The sequence below is a fragment of the Lutjanus erythropterus genome, chromosome 12 (assembly GCF_056507025.1).
Source record: "Lutjanus erythropterus isolate fLutEry1 chromosome 12, fLutEry1.hap2, whole genome shotgun sequence".
NCBI lineage: Eukaryota > Metazoa > Chordata > Actinopteri > Lutjaniformes > Lutjanidae > Lutjanus > Lutjanus erythropterus.
In genome coordinates this window covers 7,841,080-7,859,893 of record NC_139328.1, presented here as the reverse complement: position 1 = coordinate 7,859,893, position 18,814 = coordinate 7,841,080, and the positions used below count along the sequence as shown (strand labels likewise).

Here is an 18,814-nt window from a genome sequence, read left to right as displayed (position 1 = left end):
ACCAGACAATGGTTAGATTTTTTAAGTGACTTAATGATTTATTATTTAGTAAAATTGTTTCCAATTAATATATTGTCAATTCACTAATAGTGATGGGATGTAACTAAGTACTCAAGTACTATACTTAAGTATAATTTTGAGGTACTTGTGCTTTACTTGAGTATTTCCATTTCATGCTGCTTTATGCCTCTACTCCATGAAAGCCAACTCCAAGTTCAAGTAAGACTCAACAAAACATTTCAAAAGAAAAAGAAACCATTTATTACATTCTTAAAACCACATATAATGTATCCCATTGGACAACAATATATATCGCGCTGTGTGACTCAGTTACTCTTGGACTAGTAATATACCTCTTGTACATTTTGTCATACAGGGAAAGAGAAGGGAGACAAACTATTCTTTTTTGTTTGTACTTTTCCTAATCTTTCTTGAATTTAAAAAAAAAGATCACTGACTTTACAAGACAAAAGTGGAGACACATAAAGAAAAAGGTGGATAAAAGACTGACAAATAAATGAAAATCACAGCAAAAGAAACATTAAACCCCAATAATGAAATTCATCATTAACTCTAACTGATTTATTTATTTTTTTTCTTTTAATTCCTATGTCTCATAAATTTAATGTTACAATATTAGGACAAACGGGAAGGGCTTTGACACTTTGTGAGTAACATTCACAAAAATAGAACTTACGTCCACAGTGATTATGGTTATGGGTCTCATCATCTTAGGTGCAAAGGTGTGAGGAGCACAAGGCTAAAAAGACGACACTGGTAATAAAGGGACAAGAGATCACAGCTAGCTCCCTGAGCGGCAGGTCCTCAGACTCTGCTCGAAAAACTTCACAGCTCCCCAAGTAAGACATTTATCATCGTCATCGTCATCTCAACCTTCAGAAAGCGTGTTATTTATGTACACAAACAATGTAAACAGTTACGGGTTAACTTGTGTGATAGATATGGAAGTAAAAAACAAAAAAATAAAAGAACAGATTGACTGAATACTATTAAGTCTTACTGGCATCGAGGCCCAACTCAGGGGGCAGCTGGTAGCTCTGTCTGGCCTTAGACTAGTGTCCAGTGAGAAAGAGGATAAGTATAAGTGCTTGGTGTTCGGACAAGTGTTGGGTTTGGGACTAAAGGAGAGAGGAACAGTAAATGTACAAAATAATACAGTTGCTCCAACCAGCGAGGAGGGTTTATGATACATATCATGGATCATCGTCGTTCCGGCCAACTGAAACATCATGAGTGAAAGACAATTATTATAACCACAACTACTGTACTGACTGCTGGTTAGAAACAGGTGGGGAGACCCTGTGTGTCCCCTTGTTATTATACAGTTCATGAAGTCATCTTTTGCCTTGCTTTGTCTTTTCCTTAGTGTCCTCTTGTCTCTTTGCGCAGGGCAGAGGGGGGCGGCGGGGGGAAGGCAGCAACAGTGCAGTCTGAAAGCTTTCAGTTTAAATGCGGGACGAAAAGGCAAAAAAAAAAAAAAAAAAAAAGTCATTTCGCCTTTTGTTCGAGTACACTGCCTCCCCTGCTGTGTCGCGTCGGCAACAAGTGTCCACCCCGTCGCTTGCGTGATGACCGCGCCTAACCCAGCAGCTGGGTCAGTTTGGGGCTGTTGCCACGGAAACCTGAGAGAACTGTCAAGAGAGGAAATAGTCCAGAAAAGGATCTGAGTCCAAAATTTTCATCGCGGTATCCATCTTTTCTTTTTCTCCTCCCTCTCTACATCTTACTATCCAGTCTTCTCTCCCTTTCTCTCACACATTCTAACTCTCTCTCCATATACTTATATATATAGTTATCTATTTACATTCTTATTTAAAATATTTGTTTATAAATGTGTATATAAATTAAAGATAATTTCATCTTGTCCTGTCTCTAAGTGGCATTTACAAGGAAAGGGGTGTGTGGGACTGAGGTTTCTCATTGCATTACAAGAGCCTACAAAGAGGCAGCACCGAACACTGTCTAATAAATGTGTGTGAAACTGGTTCAGGTCAGCTTATGAGCCGTGAGTCATGTCGGACCTGCGTGTTACCTTTTATATATGAGAGAAAATGACTCATGATCTTGGTCCCTAAGTGATGGTCAGTACAAAGATATTGTCTGTATGATTACGTATCATACTGAGATGTCTTAATATAGAGAGAAATATTGACCGCGAGCTGTATTAATAGTGAGACCTGTTGATCAGCACGACTTCATTGTAATACTATGTGTAGAGCAGGGTTGTACATTCACTGTTAGGTTCTGGTTTGTGCACTGGTGCTTTATCGATGAGGTACATTCATAACTGGTTTGGGTGATCCGCAGTGGATCTGATGTTCAGCAAGGTGTTAGAGCTTGGAGACGTCTCGTGCTTTAGTGGGCTGCTGTGTTAATATTACGATGCCCGTTATCAGCTTGTTGTTAATGCTACAATATGCAGAGGACCATGAGCATGTGCGGTCTGTAGTGTAAGGTGCTTTTGCCTGCTGGGAAAGTGGAGGACTACTTTGGGATCATGGGAGACGTATTTAAAGTCCTGGATTGTCTCTTAAACTGCTGGTTGTTGAGCTTCAACATCTCTATCCTACTCTGTCTCTCCTTTTTGCTTCCCTACCTCTTAATACACTCTCTCCATCTCTCTTGTTTGTTTGTCTGTCTGGCTCTCTGTCTGTCTAGCTGTCGGTGGAGTCCGGCAGAGACATCTCGCTGCCAAACACTTCCCGGTACAGTGGTGGGAAACTGTAGGCGGTCTCAGGGTGGACCAAACGGAAAAACTCCAGTTTGTCGATGTGGAGGTTACAGATAGACTTCATTATGGGCAGCTTAGACACCATCTGCAGGGACAGAAAATTATACAAAGGTAAATTTATGTATGCAAGTACATTTGTGTGTCGGATTTAGTGACCTCTAGTGATGAAGCTGCAGATTGCAAACACTTTCTCTCACCCTCTCCTTTCAAATGTGTAGGACTACCTACCTACGGTGGCCATAAAACTCGCACAAAATCAGTATCTAGAGTTGCCAGTGTTTGGTTTGTCCCTTCTGGGCTACTGTAAAAGCATGTCGGTGCAACATGCACACTAATGAAAACATACTTATGAATACTTCTGCCATATTCTGCCAATGAATCCAACTAAATCTTACACACTGGACCTTTAAGAAGAGTTGTAACTGCTTGTCTCTTTACCTTGTCCAGTTTCTCGTCAGAAGCACCACTCTTGTGTAGACTGTGCTGCAGAGCCAGGTAGACTTTCTCCTGGAGTTTCTGAACCTTTTGGCCTTCTGTTAGCCAGGGTCGATCTACAGCAAAGAAAAGAAAATATTAGCCTCCTAACATAAAGTTTTGTTTCTCCTCATGTAGCTTTAAAGTTATTAAAATCACATTCCAGAAGTATGTATTCAGAGTGAAATATTCAAATTCAAAACTTAATTTTTTTTATGGCTGCATCATTCAATCAAATGTGAATATATTAATTGTCTCACACATCATTTTTACACTCTTCCTTTGATGTATGTCCTATCTATTAAATTTTGTCAGTTGAAACAATGTTTGGCTTCACGTGGTAAAATGATCAGCAGAATTTTTAAGATGTTAAGCCTCGATTAAACCAATGACATGATTGTGCATTAAGTCCATTCTTAGTAATGCTAAAACTGACAATTGAGAAATGTGAGTCAAAATGTGGTGTGAAAAGTTACCAGTTTTATAGTGGAAAAACCCTTAAAGTAGATAAATAATCTGCAATAGTACTGTAAAAAATGTGTCAGACATCTACAATATGATAAATATGCTAAATAAGTATAATATAAATGTACTGTATTGAAAATAGAGATAACTCTTGAATATAAGTGTGGCGTTCTTTACCAAGGACAGAACAGCACTGAATAGACTACTATGTGAGCACTTGAGCATGTTTGGGGTTATGTATATATTCGATAAGTGAGAAAGATAAATAGGATAAAAGAAAACATAATCACCAGGAGATAGAAGGACGGCAGCGCTGAACAGAGCCATCTCTTCGTCTGACAGCTGGAGACGGCAGAGTCCTTTTCCCAGGTCAAACACTGCACTGACCAGGTCGTCACAACCTGCATAAACACAGGAAATCGATAAATTAAATGTAAAAAAAATAAATAAATAACAGCTTGAAATGTGAAAAATCCCAGGTGTAGAAACACTGGATCAATGAACTTGTGTGGATGTATGTACTGCCTGGAGAAAAAGGCCCTTTTCTTGACATCATGCCACTGACAGACCCTCAAGATTGACTTACATGACGCTACATGTTAAGGTTTATTAATACTGGACTTATTATTATTTTCATTTATTATTTATTATATATTGTTGAATTTCCACCTTAATTAATACAAAACTATTTTGAATGATGTATGTTTTGCCAAAGCCAACAGCCCAGTCTTGTAAGATATGCAAGTTTGCATGTGCAAACACAGCAAAGGATCCAGAATAATGGATGATTTTTGAGGTGGCTGTTATGTTTTGTTTGTGTGTTTAGTTACGGCACACCATTCACTTTAATTACGATGAGTTCATGCGCCACAAGATCTGTTCATTTTGCCATAGACACTGGTGTTACAGTTGATCTATTGCACCAAGTTAATTTAAGCATATATCCACCCTGTAATTCAGATCTGCTCAAAAACATAATGTGTTCTTCCATGTCACATGTTACACCCTTCCTCCCAAGTTTCATGAAAATCGTGCCAGAAGTTTTTCTGTAAACTTGCTGACAGACAGACAAACAAACAGACGGCTCTAACCAGAGGTAATTACTGTCATACGATCCAAGTGTTTGAAAAAAAAAAAAAATCAATGAAAAACAGCTCAAAGAGAAACGCTGCTGCACTGACTGACATATCTTTTAAATGACACAACTTGTGTAATTTTCCCTTTAACGAGTTTGTCACAGTGTTTGCTGCTGTGTTTAATGGCGTTTGTCTTGACGTTTTCCATTAGGGTTGCATTGTTACACAGTTCTGGTGGTGCTTAAGAGGCAAGACGGTGCTTCAGAGATTGGAAAGTAACATCCAGCGGGAGACTTTCAATTACTTCTCTTCAAAGCCAGTTCTGGCTTTAAGAAACTGCTGTTGACAAGATTGAATCTGAAACGAATGTCCCGCAGTTTTATGTAAAGAGCAATTACCACAGTCAGGTCATTTAAAATAATGAATTATGTTAGTCAATGCAGAGGTATTTCTGGAGTCTGTCAGTAATTAATTCAGAACAGCAGGCGCAGAGGCATTTTCATAGGCATTAATAGTAATTACTGCACAGTGCATGTGAGAAAGGACTGAGCTTTTTACGTGTGACCCTGTCAATTATTTAAATGCTTTAGATCTGATCCTCACCGAGCGCTTTGAAGAAGTGAGCCTGGGCAAACTTCCCGTTGAAGAAAATGGTGCTGTTGTTGACGTTGAACGCTCGGCCCATGCGTATCAGCAGGACCTCGAGGCAGCCTGAAAGGGTAGCCACAGACAGAGGCAAACATATGGAGAGATGGAGAGATGGACAAAGAGGAGGACGGGGTGGGAGGGACAGAGAGGGACCAAGATACTCCAACATGCACAGAACAAAACAACAAAAATGTAAATAATTTTGACCCAGATTGGCGCACAGCATATATAGGACATTTTTGAACAGTTTAAAAATCAAGATCGATGGATACCCACAAAGATTTTTTTTAAATGTTCAAAAGATTTACAGAGTAAACACGTTGTCAAATATATGCATTTTATGTCACAGATACATATTTATATATATATGTGTTGAACAGATAAAGAAAGTAAGTGAAAATTTTGTTTTCAGAATTGGGTTTTCTCCCCCATGTTCGTTCCAGGTGTGTGCCATTTATTCAAACACAAACAGATAAAAAAAAAAAGGCAAAGGTAGAGAGTTGGAGACAAAAAAAACAGGAAGAAACTAAAGTTAGCAAGTTTCAGAAAGTTTACTTTTGAAGAATCAAACTAAGTGCATTAAGTATTTGAGTATTTTTAGACTGTGCACTGACCTGCTTTCAGCAGTATAATCTGATCATTCTGGCACAGGTCCATGAAGCCAGCAATGCGTTTGGCAAACTCCACCACGTACTGAATGGCGTTAGTGATGTGGTGTGCGCACTGCTGCCACATCCACTCAGCTGACTGAAAAAGTGACACAAAAAAAAAGATAAGTCAGTTGCAATAAACCTTCATAGTAGTAGTTTTGTATCTTCAATATTTTGTTGTTAAAGTGATAGTTTGGATTATCTGACGGAGGATTGGAGGAGCAGAGAGGAGCACCGGCACAGAAGCTGAGGAATGAACTACTGTGGACAAAATCAGCAATAAAAGTTATTTTAGCCACTGAGAAAAGGTCCACCTAAAAAAATCTAAATCAGTGTAGACTATTTCTCCAAACCAACCAAACTCCATAGGCAAAATCAGTAATTTTACCTCACAGAACACAGAAGTTGCCTTCTTACCTAGGCCTTGATCTGTTCATTTGTTTGTGTTATTGCGTGATTTAGTTAGTTCGGATTCACTGAAGTCACACAATACCGCAAACAATCTAACAAATCAAGGCAGCAGTAGATCAGAAACTCCTGTTTTCTATGAGGTAAAATTACTGATTTTGTCTATGGAGTTTGGCTGGTTTGGAGAGAGTGATATTTGACTTGGATCACGGAGGTTTCCTGTCAGGAAAGGCTGTCTAACAGCAAAGTAAAGTCGTAAAAAAAAAAAGAAAAAAAGAGCAGCAGTTCATCGCTTAGCTTCCATGTTGGTGCTCCTCTCTGCTTCTCCAAACTGGGGGCGTGTCAACCGCCATCTACCGCCAAACGCCATTCGGGGATTTTACACGTATGGGGTTTAAAGTGTGCATCGCGTACCTTGTTTTGAAAAGCCCGTGTTTCCTCAGGTGTGTATTGTACCCAGGTGAATCTCTTCATGTCCTCGGCGCTGTACTGACACGTCTCCAAGTGAGACTTAACAATACTCTGAGTGATGCGCTCTGTGAAAACAAAAAAAAAAAAGCAGATACACATAAACATGAGTGTTTTTTCTCATTCAGGTTAACACAGAGTGGAGCAGAGTGTCTTGTTTGTGTATCCACAGATCACGGCGGTGTGACCTTGAATCACCAGATGCTTTGCACCACTCCGCTGTTAAGTTTGCCACCGATGCCCTCGGTGAGATTAAATGCTAATGGCTCATCTACTCATCTGATCTCCGCAGCCGTGAGGATCTTTTCCACCTCATGCACTTATACTAATAATATCCCCCAGTCACAATATTTACTCACTGCTTCCTTTAAAAGTCCCCAGAGCCTCGTTCAAAGACTGCTCACAGTTTATTATTGCCAGTAACCGCAAAGATGTAAAATAACGTACAAATTTATTCTTCCTCAAGGTCTCCAGAGACACTTCTCTAAAAATGCCTGTGCTTCCTTACCTCTATAAATACCACCACACCATCATCCCTTTATCTATCCCTGTTTTACTTTATATTGTTTGTTTCCCGCTTATTTCACCCATTGAATTTTACATTTGTGCAGCTTGCGTCTATTTTATGCAGTTTTGCTGTCCTCTCTATCACATATAATTCTTGTTCTTATCTTCGTGCTTCATCTTTGCTTTTTTTTATTGACTCAGTTTTGCTTTTCAAATGATATTTGCTCTTATTTCATTTAGTCTCATCGCATTGATTTTTCCACCCGTTTTGTCTCTTTCCAGGACAGCATTGCTGATAGTTTACTGTAAATTCTAAAATGAAAACAGATGATGGCCAGAGGGAAAATTACCACAACAGTTACAATACTACAGTTTTATAGCATGATATCCAACAGTAAAACATGCTCAGGCCAGGCTGTTTTTACCAGAAACACTATACTCATTAATTTACGATTGATTCTTCTATTTACCGTAGTTTCCTCAAAGTAAGGTGGTATTACTGAAACTCAACACTTAGGGCAAATGCCTCACAAGGAAAAGACCTGTGTGCTTTAATGTGACATAGTTGTAAGAAGTGTTGAGTACGCTATATTTAGAATATTTTCATTCCTTCACTTTGACAGACAGCCTTTTCTGATGGGAAACCATGTTATATAAACCACTCTCTCCAAACCAACCAAACTCCATAGGCAAAACGAGTAATTTTTACCTCTCACAGCATGGGAGATGCTGGTGTACCACTGCCTTGATCTGTTAGTTTGTTTGCATTATTGTGTGACTTTGGTGTTTTGAAATGTTAGTTCGGGTTCACCGACATCATACAAAAACACAAACAAACTAACAGATCAAGGCAGTGGTAGTTAACCAGCTTGTGTGTTCTGCGAGATAAAATTTCTGAATTTGCCTATGGAGTTTGGTTGGCTTGGAGAGAGAGATATTGTTGCTTGTATAAAAGCAGTTTCCTGTCAGAAAAAGCCTGTCTGAAGGCAAAGTAAACCGGTGAAAATATAACTTACACTTAACTTGATATGAATTTTTTTAAGGTGGCCCTTTTTTAAGTGGCTAAAATGCTTTTTGTTGCTGACCCTGTCCACAGCAGTTCAATGCTTAGCTTCCATGCAGGTACTCCTCTCTGCTACTCTTTCTGCAGGTATTACACTGACTATCGATAATTACATCATACAACCCCACTTCCAATCATCTGAACATCTGAACGGTCGCTTTAAGGTGTTGTCGTAGACTCTCCGACACATATCATTTGTTATTTATGATTGTCTGTACTCACCGAGGTCCGTTACTGAGCAGTCATCAGGCAGATGGTCCAGCAGTGCATGCGTGTGTCCCAGCAGCGGATGTGTGTGAGAGTGTGTATGCAGGAGCTGGATCCCGTTGCTGTCTGGCCCGTCCAGTATAGTCTGCTGTGGGGAATTCTGATTGGACAAGGATGAAGAGGAAGAAGAGGACGATGAGTTGGAGGTGTTCCCAGTGCTGGCCCCTCCGCCGAGCAGCTCCAGGCTGCAGTACTCGCTGGCCTCCTCGGGGGTCAGTGGCAGGTCAAAGAGGTCAGGCAGCGCCGCAATGTCATCGAGGTCGCTGAGGGTGGAGCTGGAGCCCCCAGTGCTGTATGACCGGCTCAGACCCTCTTCGCCGTCCTCCCCGCCAATGCCACAAACGCCCTCCTCCTTGGGTAGGGACAGAGTGGTGGGGACTCCGCCTCCGGAGCCCACACACTCCTGGGACTTTTGGTGTTTTTGCACCTCAGCGTAGAGGCTGTCGCGCTGCTTCTTCGACATACGACCGAACTTGACCGCTGCAGAGAGAAAATACATTTCATTATAGTCGGCAAAGAGACAAATAAATCAGTTCACAGACATCTTACAAGTATCTGAATATTTTAAATGAACATTGATGTCAATAAATGCAATATCTAATTAATATTGTTAACACTTTGACTGAAGGGGTGTGCATTAGACTGCCATGACACCTGTCATGAACATAAAGCAGTCTTTCTTCTTTAATTTTGATGATGTAAAATTGTCATAACAAAGATGTTTTTGTCTTGATTAATGTCAGGTTTTCATAAAAATACATCTCAAACAATGTCATTGACACAGTCGACTAAATGACACTTAATGATAACAGTCATAAACATCATCTTTTATGTTCAGTACAGGTGTCATGACATGGTTATAACAGTGTAATGACTTATGCACACCCTTTCAGATAAAGAGTAACAGACATATTTAGGGAAACATAATAAGTTTCATATCTGTTAAGATATTTCTGGCCCACACAGATCACTGCTGACATCTTATCCATTAGTACTGCATGTTCCCGTGCCTATATCCAGTTTGCATGATGACAGCTCGTCACTTCTTCAAACTGTATACTGTATTTTTTTCAACATATAGAAGACAGCAACAAGTGGCGATCCCTCTCATGACAGCTGGTGTGGAACTTTACAGCTGAGGACTTTAAACTTTCCAGGTATCATCTTGAAATTAAAGGAACACGCATGCTGGGATTCACAAGACAAACACGTCTGCTGGATCCCCGCCCCGCAAGTCGAAGTGTTCAAAGTTTAACAAAAGTCATTTGTGGTAAATTTCTAACCCAACCACTGAATTTCATGGTTAAAGGTAGAGTGTAAAGAGAGGACAGAGCGTTCTTTGTGTGTGTTTACCATCTCTGCTCATTCCCAAAGCCAGACACTTCTGTAGGCGGCAGTGCTGGCAGCGGTTACGGTTAGTTCGGTCGATCAAGCAGTTCCTCTGCCGTGAACAAGAGTACATGGCATTGTTCTGCTGGCTGCGACGGAAGAAACCCTAGAAAAACACAAAGCGCGCACAAACAAATATCGTAAATGACACTTGAGACAAAACAGGTTGGTTGAAGTTTCGGTTGGTGTGTGTTTCCTACTCACCTTGCAGCCTTCGCAGGTGATGACTCCATAGTGGATTCCTGAGGACTTGTCCCCACAGATCTTACAGGGGATGACCTCGATCTGAGCTGCAGGGACAGGGACAACAATTGATGAGAGAGGTCAGAATACTGCTGTATGAGAATGGCTCAAATTTACATAAAAACACATGAACATGAGATCTGCGTAGTGAAGTGCAGCAGTTACATATTCGACAGGTTTGACACTGTTGTGTAACTCCACAGACTGTTGCCAGAGACAGTTAATTCATAAACACTAACACAACATTAAGTAACATGATGCATCAATTTAAACATAACACACCCCTCCACAGCAGTGCACATCTGGCACACTGTGTATTCAGCACCAGCTGTTTTACACTGGCTGAAAACAAAGACTTGGTTTAAGACTTTCTGTCTGAATATTTTTTGGAAGTCTGTGCTCTATACAGCACTTCCTTTGATGATTTTCTAATCCTCCTTGATTTGAACTCTTGACAGTTCTTGAAAAGCTTTTTGACTGGTCTTGCTCTTATCGCACACGTTTTTTTTTGTAATTTGAAGGGGCCTCTTCCTTTTTTTATTATTGCACAAGTTTAAAGGGGTACATATACATACACAGAAGGAACAAGGACCAGCAAAGTTGCGACATTTATGCCTGACAAATGGCTGAAACAAGCACTTTGTTTTTATTTTTCTTTTGATCGACTTTTTGATTAATTCATGCAGCACCCTTGCACTTTTTGTCCCACTTAAACCAAACAAGAATATCTAATATCTAATTATCCTGTGCTGCATGTGTTTTTTCCCTGGACCTAACAGAACATCTTCCAGACTTATGACACATAATGTTATTTTATTCTTGGCAGCTCTCCCATCACTATAACACAGGCCAGCTATATTTCAGGCATGATTTTTGTCTCTCTCTTTCGCTGGTCATTTATGGCTTGCTATCATGTTTTTTCCAGTTATAAACCTTGTCCTAAATTAGGTCCTTTGTATCTTCTGCAGACCTTGAAAAGGTCACTTTTGCTTTTATCTTGTCACAGTGAGACTGCTGTTACTCTTTGTGCTCTGAGCTCTATTAGAAGGCCGCCTCCTGCCTCCAACTGATACTGAGGCTTTTCACTGAGTTGTTGTATGACTGCTGTCCTTACCTCCCTTCTCCAGGAAACCTTTAAGTTAAGATTTTGAATGCTTTAGTTTAGATACACAGTTATATTTGAGTCTGAGTGTTTATGATTAAAAAATGCCTCATGTGTCTTTGAAACTCCCCGTCTGTGTCCAGCGTATCCACTGTTTGCACAAAATAACTATTTACTTTCAACTGATCTTATATTCATATGTTTTCTGATTCTTAACGACCTCTAACATTTACTTTGTTTTGTAAAACACGTGATTAATTGAAAAGCACGCTCTACGTCATGCTTCACTACTATTACTGAGTAATTATTAACACATTGTAGAAACCGAAACAGAGACCAGTCCTGCACTTTGTACCGGAGCATAACAGTCAAAGATAAAACCACATCTCGCAATGCATCCATCGAGAAACTATATGCAATAAGCACATACTGTTCTAGAGAAGATAACTTGCCATGAACTGTTTGTCTGCACCCTGCATGTGGCCCCCATGAGGGAACAGAGTACACAAACAGATAGGCAATCACATGACACTTGCACATGACACATGCACAAAGACTCCTTCTTTCTTGACCAAAGAGAAAAACAACAGCAGATATATGTCATAAGATAAAGTTGTTTCTTAGCCTCCCTGTTGACTGATTTATTAAATCCCTTTTGTACGACTTTTGAGGTCGGTGTATGGAAAACTACTTAGTCTACTGTGCGATTGAGGAGGAATTGTTGCACTCTTAGGTACTGGAAAACACAACTTTCCACTTCTTTTTCTTTAATGACACAGTCGGCTGTCTCTTCTCTAAAACAGTTGACTAAAATACTCCAACTGATCAGGGCAGCTGCAGGCATGCAATGGAAAAATATCTCCCTCCCTCCCTCCCTCCCTTCCTCTCTTTCTCTCAGGTTCCCCCTCCACCCCTCCCTCAGCTCGCAGTTATATAACTCTCGTCTGTGAGCATTCCTCACAACACTCATTCAGCAGGGCTCACTCTAGCAACACCAACACCCCGCCCTCCTCAGACTGCCTCTCTCCCACTGGCTGGGCGGCGCTCGCAGCCTCCTCGGCATTGGCCGAGTCATCCGTCACTCGGGCGCTGTAGCCTGTCAGCCCATGTGGACATTCTGTCCTACTGACACACTTTCCCACTGCAGGGGGAGAGGGAGGAGGGAGGCGTGCGCGATCCCGGCTCTCCCGCAGACCGCTTTTAAGGTGGAGCTGAACAATGCTCAGACTTCCCCATAAAACATTTCCCTGAAGGCTCGTAGCATACATCAGAAAACTGGCTGTGTTACGTAACAGCAAAATTAACTAACAGAGGATGTGAGACAAAAAAAAAAGCCTCTGTCAGTAAATACCCAACACAGATATTCACTTATTTCCCATGAGTCAGTTTCTGTATCAACCGATTATTATGCAATAATAAAACCCTTTCACTCTTTAATGATGAGGAACCACGTTTGATTTGACCGTTACAGCCCGTACTGTACGTGGCTGCGGTCCACTTGAACCAGACAAACTCTGAAGTTGAATGTCAGCCATTCAGCACCCACCCCTCTCCCCGGTGTTTGACATTGAGCTTCTGCTTCAACCCCGTTCTATTCTTGTCCTGTGCTGAGAGCCAGAATTACACAAATGCCCAGCCACCCGCCCCTCATGCTACAACCACCACACACGTACATGCTTTCTCACTTCTCCTCTATGACTCTCTGCAGATATCCAGACACAAACCAGACACAGTAAAACATCCATCTACTTAATGTTTGCTTATTTAATGGGATTCTTTCGTCCGTAAGCTGGTAAATGAATAATTACTAAGTACTGAACATAATTATACATGTCTCTAAGTCTTGCAATAGATGTAAGTAACAGTTATTTTAATCATTTATTACTTAGCCATTATTTTCTTGACTGTTCAATGAATCGTTTGCTCTAAAAGACCAAGCTGACTTATTTAAACTTTAGACCACCTGTCCACAACCCAACAGTATTCTCTTAACTCTCATAAAATATTAAGGAAAACACAAATGTCTTGTTTGAGGAGCTTGAGAAGTGACTTATATTTGCTAAAGAACGTCTTTTCTATATACCTATTGATTGATTTAATTCTACTACAAATAACACTACTGTTATGTAGGCTGCAACAATATATCCATAATTAATGCTCATCACATTTCCTGGAGCCCTGAGTGATATCTTCAGATTGTTTGTCCAGCCCTAAAAGACTCTTCATTTACTATCATAAATGACAAAGAAAAGCAATGAATTCTGACATTTAAGAAGCTGGAACCACCAAATGTTTTGCTTGAAATGTGCCTCAAACAATTAATCACCCAGGTGAAACTGAGCTTAGCCTAATTAGCAGATATGACAGATTGAGCTGTCGAAGAATGCTGACAGAGACGCAGCAGCAGTAGCCGCGCAAATGTTAAAGCAACATTTACCTTTAACCCTGAATATCATTGGTGACCTGTGCTAAAACACAAGTCTTAGGCATCTGACCTTTAGCTCTCCGGAGAGCGCCGGCATTCCAAGAAGATCGATAACAGTCCTGCTTTTTCGCTAACATGACGCGTGATGGCTGCGTGCATTTCTCACCCACAAACACATTAACCAAGTAAGCCACAAAAAAAAAAAAAGAAGCAATAAATAAGGTGAAGTTATGCCAAAAGGCAAACAAAGGCTGGTGTTTGAGCATAGGGACAGCTAATTCGCGTGGCACACCCAAAGCCTTCTCACAAAATAAACTGAGAGCTGACACTTTAACAGTTTGGCTACAAACACGTTGGCCCCAGCGTGTTTATCAGCCACTTAAATGTGTCAGTGTTATCTCTAGGAAAGGCTAATTCGGTATAGGTGGAGTACAGACAGGCAGAGAAAAATCACTGACTGTGTGCTTCCAACAGTTCAATCTTGGTAACAAACGTGGAACTATAACTTTCTGACAGGTGCCCCCCAGTAACTGTGTCAGGCAGTCAGTATGTCAGTGTGTCAGTAGCATGACGAAGATGAATTTTGACCTTCCACATGTTCACTGACACGTAAGTGCAAACACACACATCAGTTCTTGTACAACCTCTTTTTCCTTGTTGTCTTTTACAAGCACAGGTTGTTCTTGTTTTCTTATTATGCAAATTGTAATAATATACACAATGCCACATGCCCCTGAGCAACAGATTGACACAAGGATCACAAAGAAAGCTGACTCTTTCCATGACCTCTTCACGAGAATGACTGACAGAATGAGAAGAAACGCTCAATAGGAGGCGGGGGCCTTGTACTTGAGATCCATACGTATCAGTATAATGCCGGAGCACTTGTTGTGTCACGCCTCACACAGTCGGGTGTAGGCTTACAATGCAGCAGCGCAGAGCCGTATCACAACAATCCGCTGTGGTCGTCCTTGTGGGCTCTTTTGAAATCGTGTTATTAGAGCACGGCAGTGTTTTCCACATCACTCTGTTCCCGTAAGACGAGGAGCTCGCAAAGCCTCAAGGCCTGCCGAGATAAGCCCAAGGAGAGCAGATACATTCTCAGATATGAAAACAAAACCCTGTTTGTTTTCGCACCCTCTTTCTGCAACTGTCATACTGATTATACTTGACACTCTGCAGCACATAGCCTCCTTCTCTAACATACAGCAGCTCTTGCAAAATATTAGTATTTTGCTCTCTGAGGACACAAAACAGGTGAGATTTAAGTCTGAATGCACATAAAAAATCTGGCTGTCTGGCCGCCGGTGCATTCAAATCAACTGGCTCTATTTTAAAAGATGGAAATACCAGCAGAGGCCGAGCCGAGGCCCACAGAGGGAGGATTACAACAGAGCTAAGAATTCCATAGGCCTCTTCGACTGGGTGTCAGTGTGTGACATGAGTCCTGTGAGTCTTTCACTATGTCTGTATGTAATAATTACTAATGCGTTCTGCACAAGTGCACTCTGCTATCTTATGTCAGAGGTCCAGACATCACAGCGTGGCTTCTAAACGTCTGAGCCAAAAAGCTGCTGGAATGACTAAACAATTTACAGTACAAATGATTATGATTGCAGATACGAATGTTCAAACTGGGATGAAACTGCTGACGGGTTTTTTCTAGCGAGGAAGCGGCAGGTTGAGCGACTAACCTACATTTTCAGTGCAGTGAGTGGGCCAAGAACTGGCCGTGGTTTGTTTACATTTGGATATCCTGCCAGAAATGGAACCTCCCTCCACCAGAGGCCCCCTCTGCTTCTTACTCCCCTCCCTCCCTCCCTCCCTCCCCTTTTTTAGTGCAAAAATTCATCACTTTCCTCCCCTGCTGAAAAAAATAACTCCTCACAGCTTATCTCCTGACCTGCACAACAAAGGATTGTAAACGTTGGCTGTGCTCGCAGCCAAAAAAGACAAAGAAAGGCAACACAAGAATAGAACCAAACATTAGTAAACATTAAGGCTTGGTTGCACCAACAAGGATTAATTTTTAAACCAAACTTTTAAACTACGTTAAGGAGGTTTTCATTAAACCTCGGCTTAGTGTTTACTCTAAATTAGGATCAAATTTCTTGCAAAAACTTTAGACTCCTGTTTAAACTGTGATCCAGTGTTATCTGTAAAGTTAAACTTGATGAGCCTTTTTTAGATGTATTGGGGAAAATAATCAAGTTTAAGAAAGTTAACGTACATGATTCAATCCAACATCATGAGTAGGCTAACTAACTTTTTAGCAGGCTAGTAAACAACAAAAGCTTTTTTTTTTGTTTTTACTTTTTAGGCAGGTAACAAAGAATGCAACATTTTGTTAAGGAATACAGATCAGCCAAAAGTTAGCTCTCTTCCCCACCTGTCTTTTATTCTTGCTTTGTCTAAACAGCACTTGGATTTATTATTTACTTATTTATTTAAGCATCTCATATCATTTAAACTCTTTCATTTCAGTTTAAATCACTTAACTTGGATTTACTAAACTGAGTTGTTAGTTGTGCAATGGAGCTAAAAATTGATTCACTCATTTTAAGCCTAGCTTTGCTAAATTCTGATTAGAACTAATCTTATACTAAACCCAGTCTAAAACAAGGGTGATTTACATTATGATCTGCATACAAATGAGTTTCAATGAAAATTTGGGGAGGATGTGATGTGTGCATGGAAAGAAACGTCTTTCCATTATACAAGAAATACATTTGAGGTTATCATATTCTGCATTTTTTTAATCATAGGCCTAATTTATTTACAAATATTTGGGATGTTGTGGATAAAAATACACTCATGCTGAATGTAAACCACCTGCACTGGTAATAATTATCAGCTGCCCTCAGCCTCTGGCCAAGTTCAGGCTCAGTCTGTGTTGTGGAGAGACACATTGAAGGCCGCCTGTATCCGCACATGGAGCTGCACGGCCCGGCAGCAAGGCGCTTCCCAGAGCCACTCCCCCTCCCTCCGCTGCTGCGTATGCTGTATAATGTTGGGTGAAATAACTAGGTCAGTGGAACAGCCAGTCCCTCTGCCTCAGTACGCTCACACTGACGGCCATGCTGGCACAGCCATCACATCACAACAACATCACAACTACACCCACACTGCACAGACTCATCTTGTAAAGTAAATTATACAAAAACATAAAGTCTGAAAAAAAATATCAGGACCTGTTTTATCTTCAAGAAACATAAAATATCACAAATTAGATGATTATACACCAATGAATGCCAGAAAAACAGCTGAGTACATTAGGTGTTCTTTTACGGAAATGTGCGCAGAATGTTCATTATTTGTGGTTTTTATTCACCTGATTCGAAACCTGATAATCTCGATTACATAATTCTAGTTTTGGTTAACAACAACCTCCTCTCATGCCCCTCCCTCTACTCATTGCATAACTCTAACATGGATCCCCAGACAAAATTTACAGAAGGACACCCAGGTGGGATATGACTCATATATCTTCAAAAACAGAGACATTTGGCACAGCCACGAATCACAAATGCAAAATTACGCATGTGTGCAATGACAGTCTTGGACTGATTTCCCCATAAACAGACCAGGGATCATAATTATAATCATAAAACTACTGAATTTATCTAGTTTTCATGAGTGGACAGCATGCCTTCAGCTCGTTATCCTTGCATGCTGAAGTTGAGCGTGAAGCATGCAGCCAGGTTCTCTGTGCAGAGATAATCCAGTCATGAGGGATTAATGCGCACTGGGAGGAAAACAGGCGCACTCAAGTGCCCTGTGCGCACACATGTGGTCGTTCCACCCCGTTCAAAAAACCCACAACCAAGTTCAAAAACTAAACATGCACGGATATAATGTGACATTTAAAAAAAAAAATCAACTTACCTCTCATTTTGATGTGTTCTTTCTTTAATGTGGACGATAAAAACTCGGCTACATGTGGTTAATGCAGGTGACAGGAGGATCGAGGAGAAATAACAGCGCTGGAGCCAGAGTGAGCTGGCTCCGTAAATATCAACTTCGTCCCGTCCGGCTGCAGACAGCTCTCGCAAAGCACGATCAGGAAAAAACAAAAACAGGGAGCAAAAACTACCCGAAACTCCTCTAGCGCTCGGTCAAGTCCGAGCGGAATAAAAGAGTACAGAAAGTCGCTTTGGATGGCATCGTAAAGGTGTCGGCGAATAGATTTGGCTCAACTTTTTCTCTGACAGAATAGTCCCACGGTGGACGGGAGGTGTTCAGTGCCCCCCCTCTGCGCTCTGACTCTCCTGCTTGCTTTCCTTTCCTCTCAGTCTACCCTGCTAGCCTACTTTCTCAAAGCGTGGACTCTCCCATGATCTCACTGCCGACAGCTCCTCTCGCAGCACTCGCGGGGGCGCGCAGTCGGGAGCGAGTTTAAGGTGGCTGGGCGAATCATTGACAGGCGCTCAGTACTTACTCACTCTCCACAGTGAGACATAAAGATTATTACTTCCAGTCAGAGTTAGGAAGGTAATTAGCCCCAACAACCAGTTCTGCTTTAAAGCAGATGTTAATGTAAAGCTGTTCCCCCCTTCCTCTCTCGCTTCATATAATTTACACCAGTTACTGTAACAGTGGGGAGTGTAATGTATGTCAGTGAGATCCATACTTGTGTTATCAGATGTTGTTACAAAACAAGCATGAAGCGATCAAACAGGTTCTTTTGTTTGCTGTCAACCTTGTTATATATTGCATTTGCATTTTGCAGTTGACCTAAATGACTTTATGTAAACATTTGGTTTGCAGAAGTGAAAGTAGGGAAGGTGTCATAATGTAGAGCTGATAATCGATTAATCAACTTCGTTTTTAAAGGACCGGCCTGTAGGACCTAGCGATGAGCTTGCCGATTGCAAACA

At 41.0% G+C, this 18,814-nt stretch overlaps 1 protein-coding gene across 2 annotated transcripts; it reads right to left on the bottom strand.

Annotated features, from left to right (window-relative positions):
• Positions 1 to 237: 237 nt before the first annotated feature.
• LOC146317527 (nuclear receptor ROR-beta-like) lies at positions 238 to 18,303 on the bottom strand. 2 transcript variants are annotated; one of them, XM_084731484.1, is made up of 10 exons: positions 17,823 to 18,303; positions 10,372 to 10,457; positions 10,132 to 10,273; positions 8,734 to 9,258; positions 6,888 to 7,009; positions 6,030 to 6,162; positions 5,371 to 5,478; positions 3,982 to 4,092; positions 3,191 to 3,303; positions 238 to 2,837 (listed from the first exon to the last, which is right to left on the bottom strand). In XM_084731484.1, exons 1-10 carry the CDS (start codon positions 17,827 to 17,829, stop codon positions 2,676 to 2,678), a joined length of 1,509 nt encoding a protein of 502 aa, XP_084587610.1. In that variant the 5' UTR covers positions 17,830 to 18,303; the 3' UTR covers positions 238 to 2,675. The 2 variants fall into 2 exon arrangements, with proteins under 2 accessions (XP_084587610.1, XP_084587609.1); XM_084731483.1 differs by lacking the exon at positions 17,823 to 18,303 and adding an exon at positions 14,008 to 14,177.
• Between the last annotated feature and the right edge of the window lie 511 nt (positions 18,304 to 18,814).

What these genes read in the sequence shown, in the direction of transcription:
- LOC146317527 (XM_084731483.1), bottom strand. Translation starts at nt 14,074, where the DNA reads ATGTTAGCGAAAAAGCAGGACTGTTATCGATCTTCTTGGAATGCCGGC. An exon ending in CGCTCTCCGGAGAGCTAAAG is followed by an intron (nt 10,458 to 14,007) that starts GTCAGATGCCTA and finishes CTGTCCCTGCAG; the next exon opens with CTCAGATCGAGGTCATCCCC. An exon ending in CTGCTCAGTAACGGACCTCG is followed by an intron (nt 7,010 to 8,733) that starts GTGAGTACAGAC and finishes TTGTTTTCACAG; the next exon opens with AGCGCATCACTCAGAGTATT.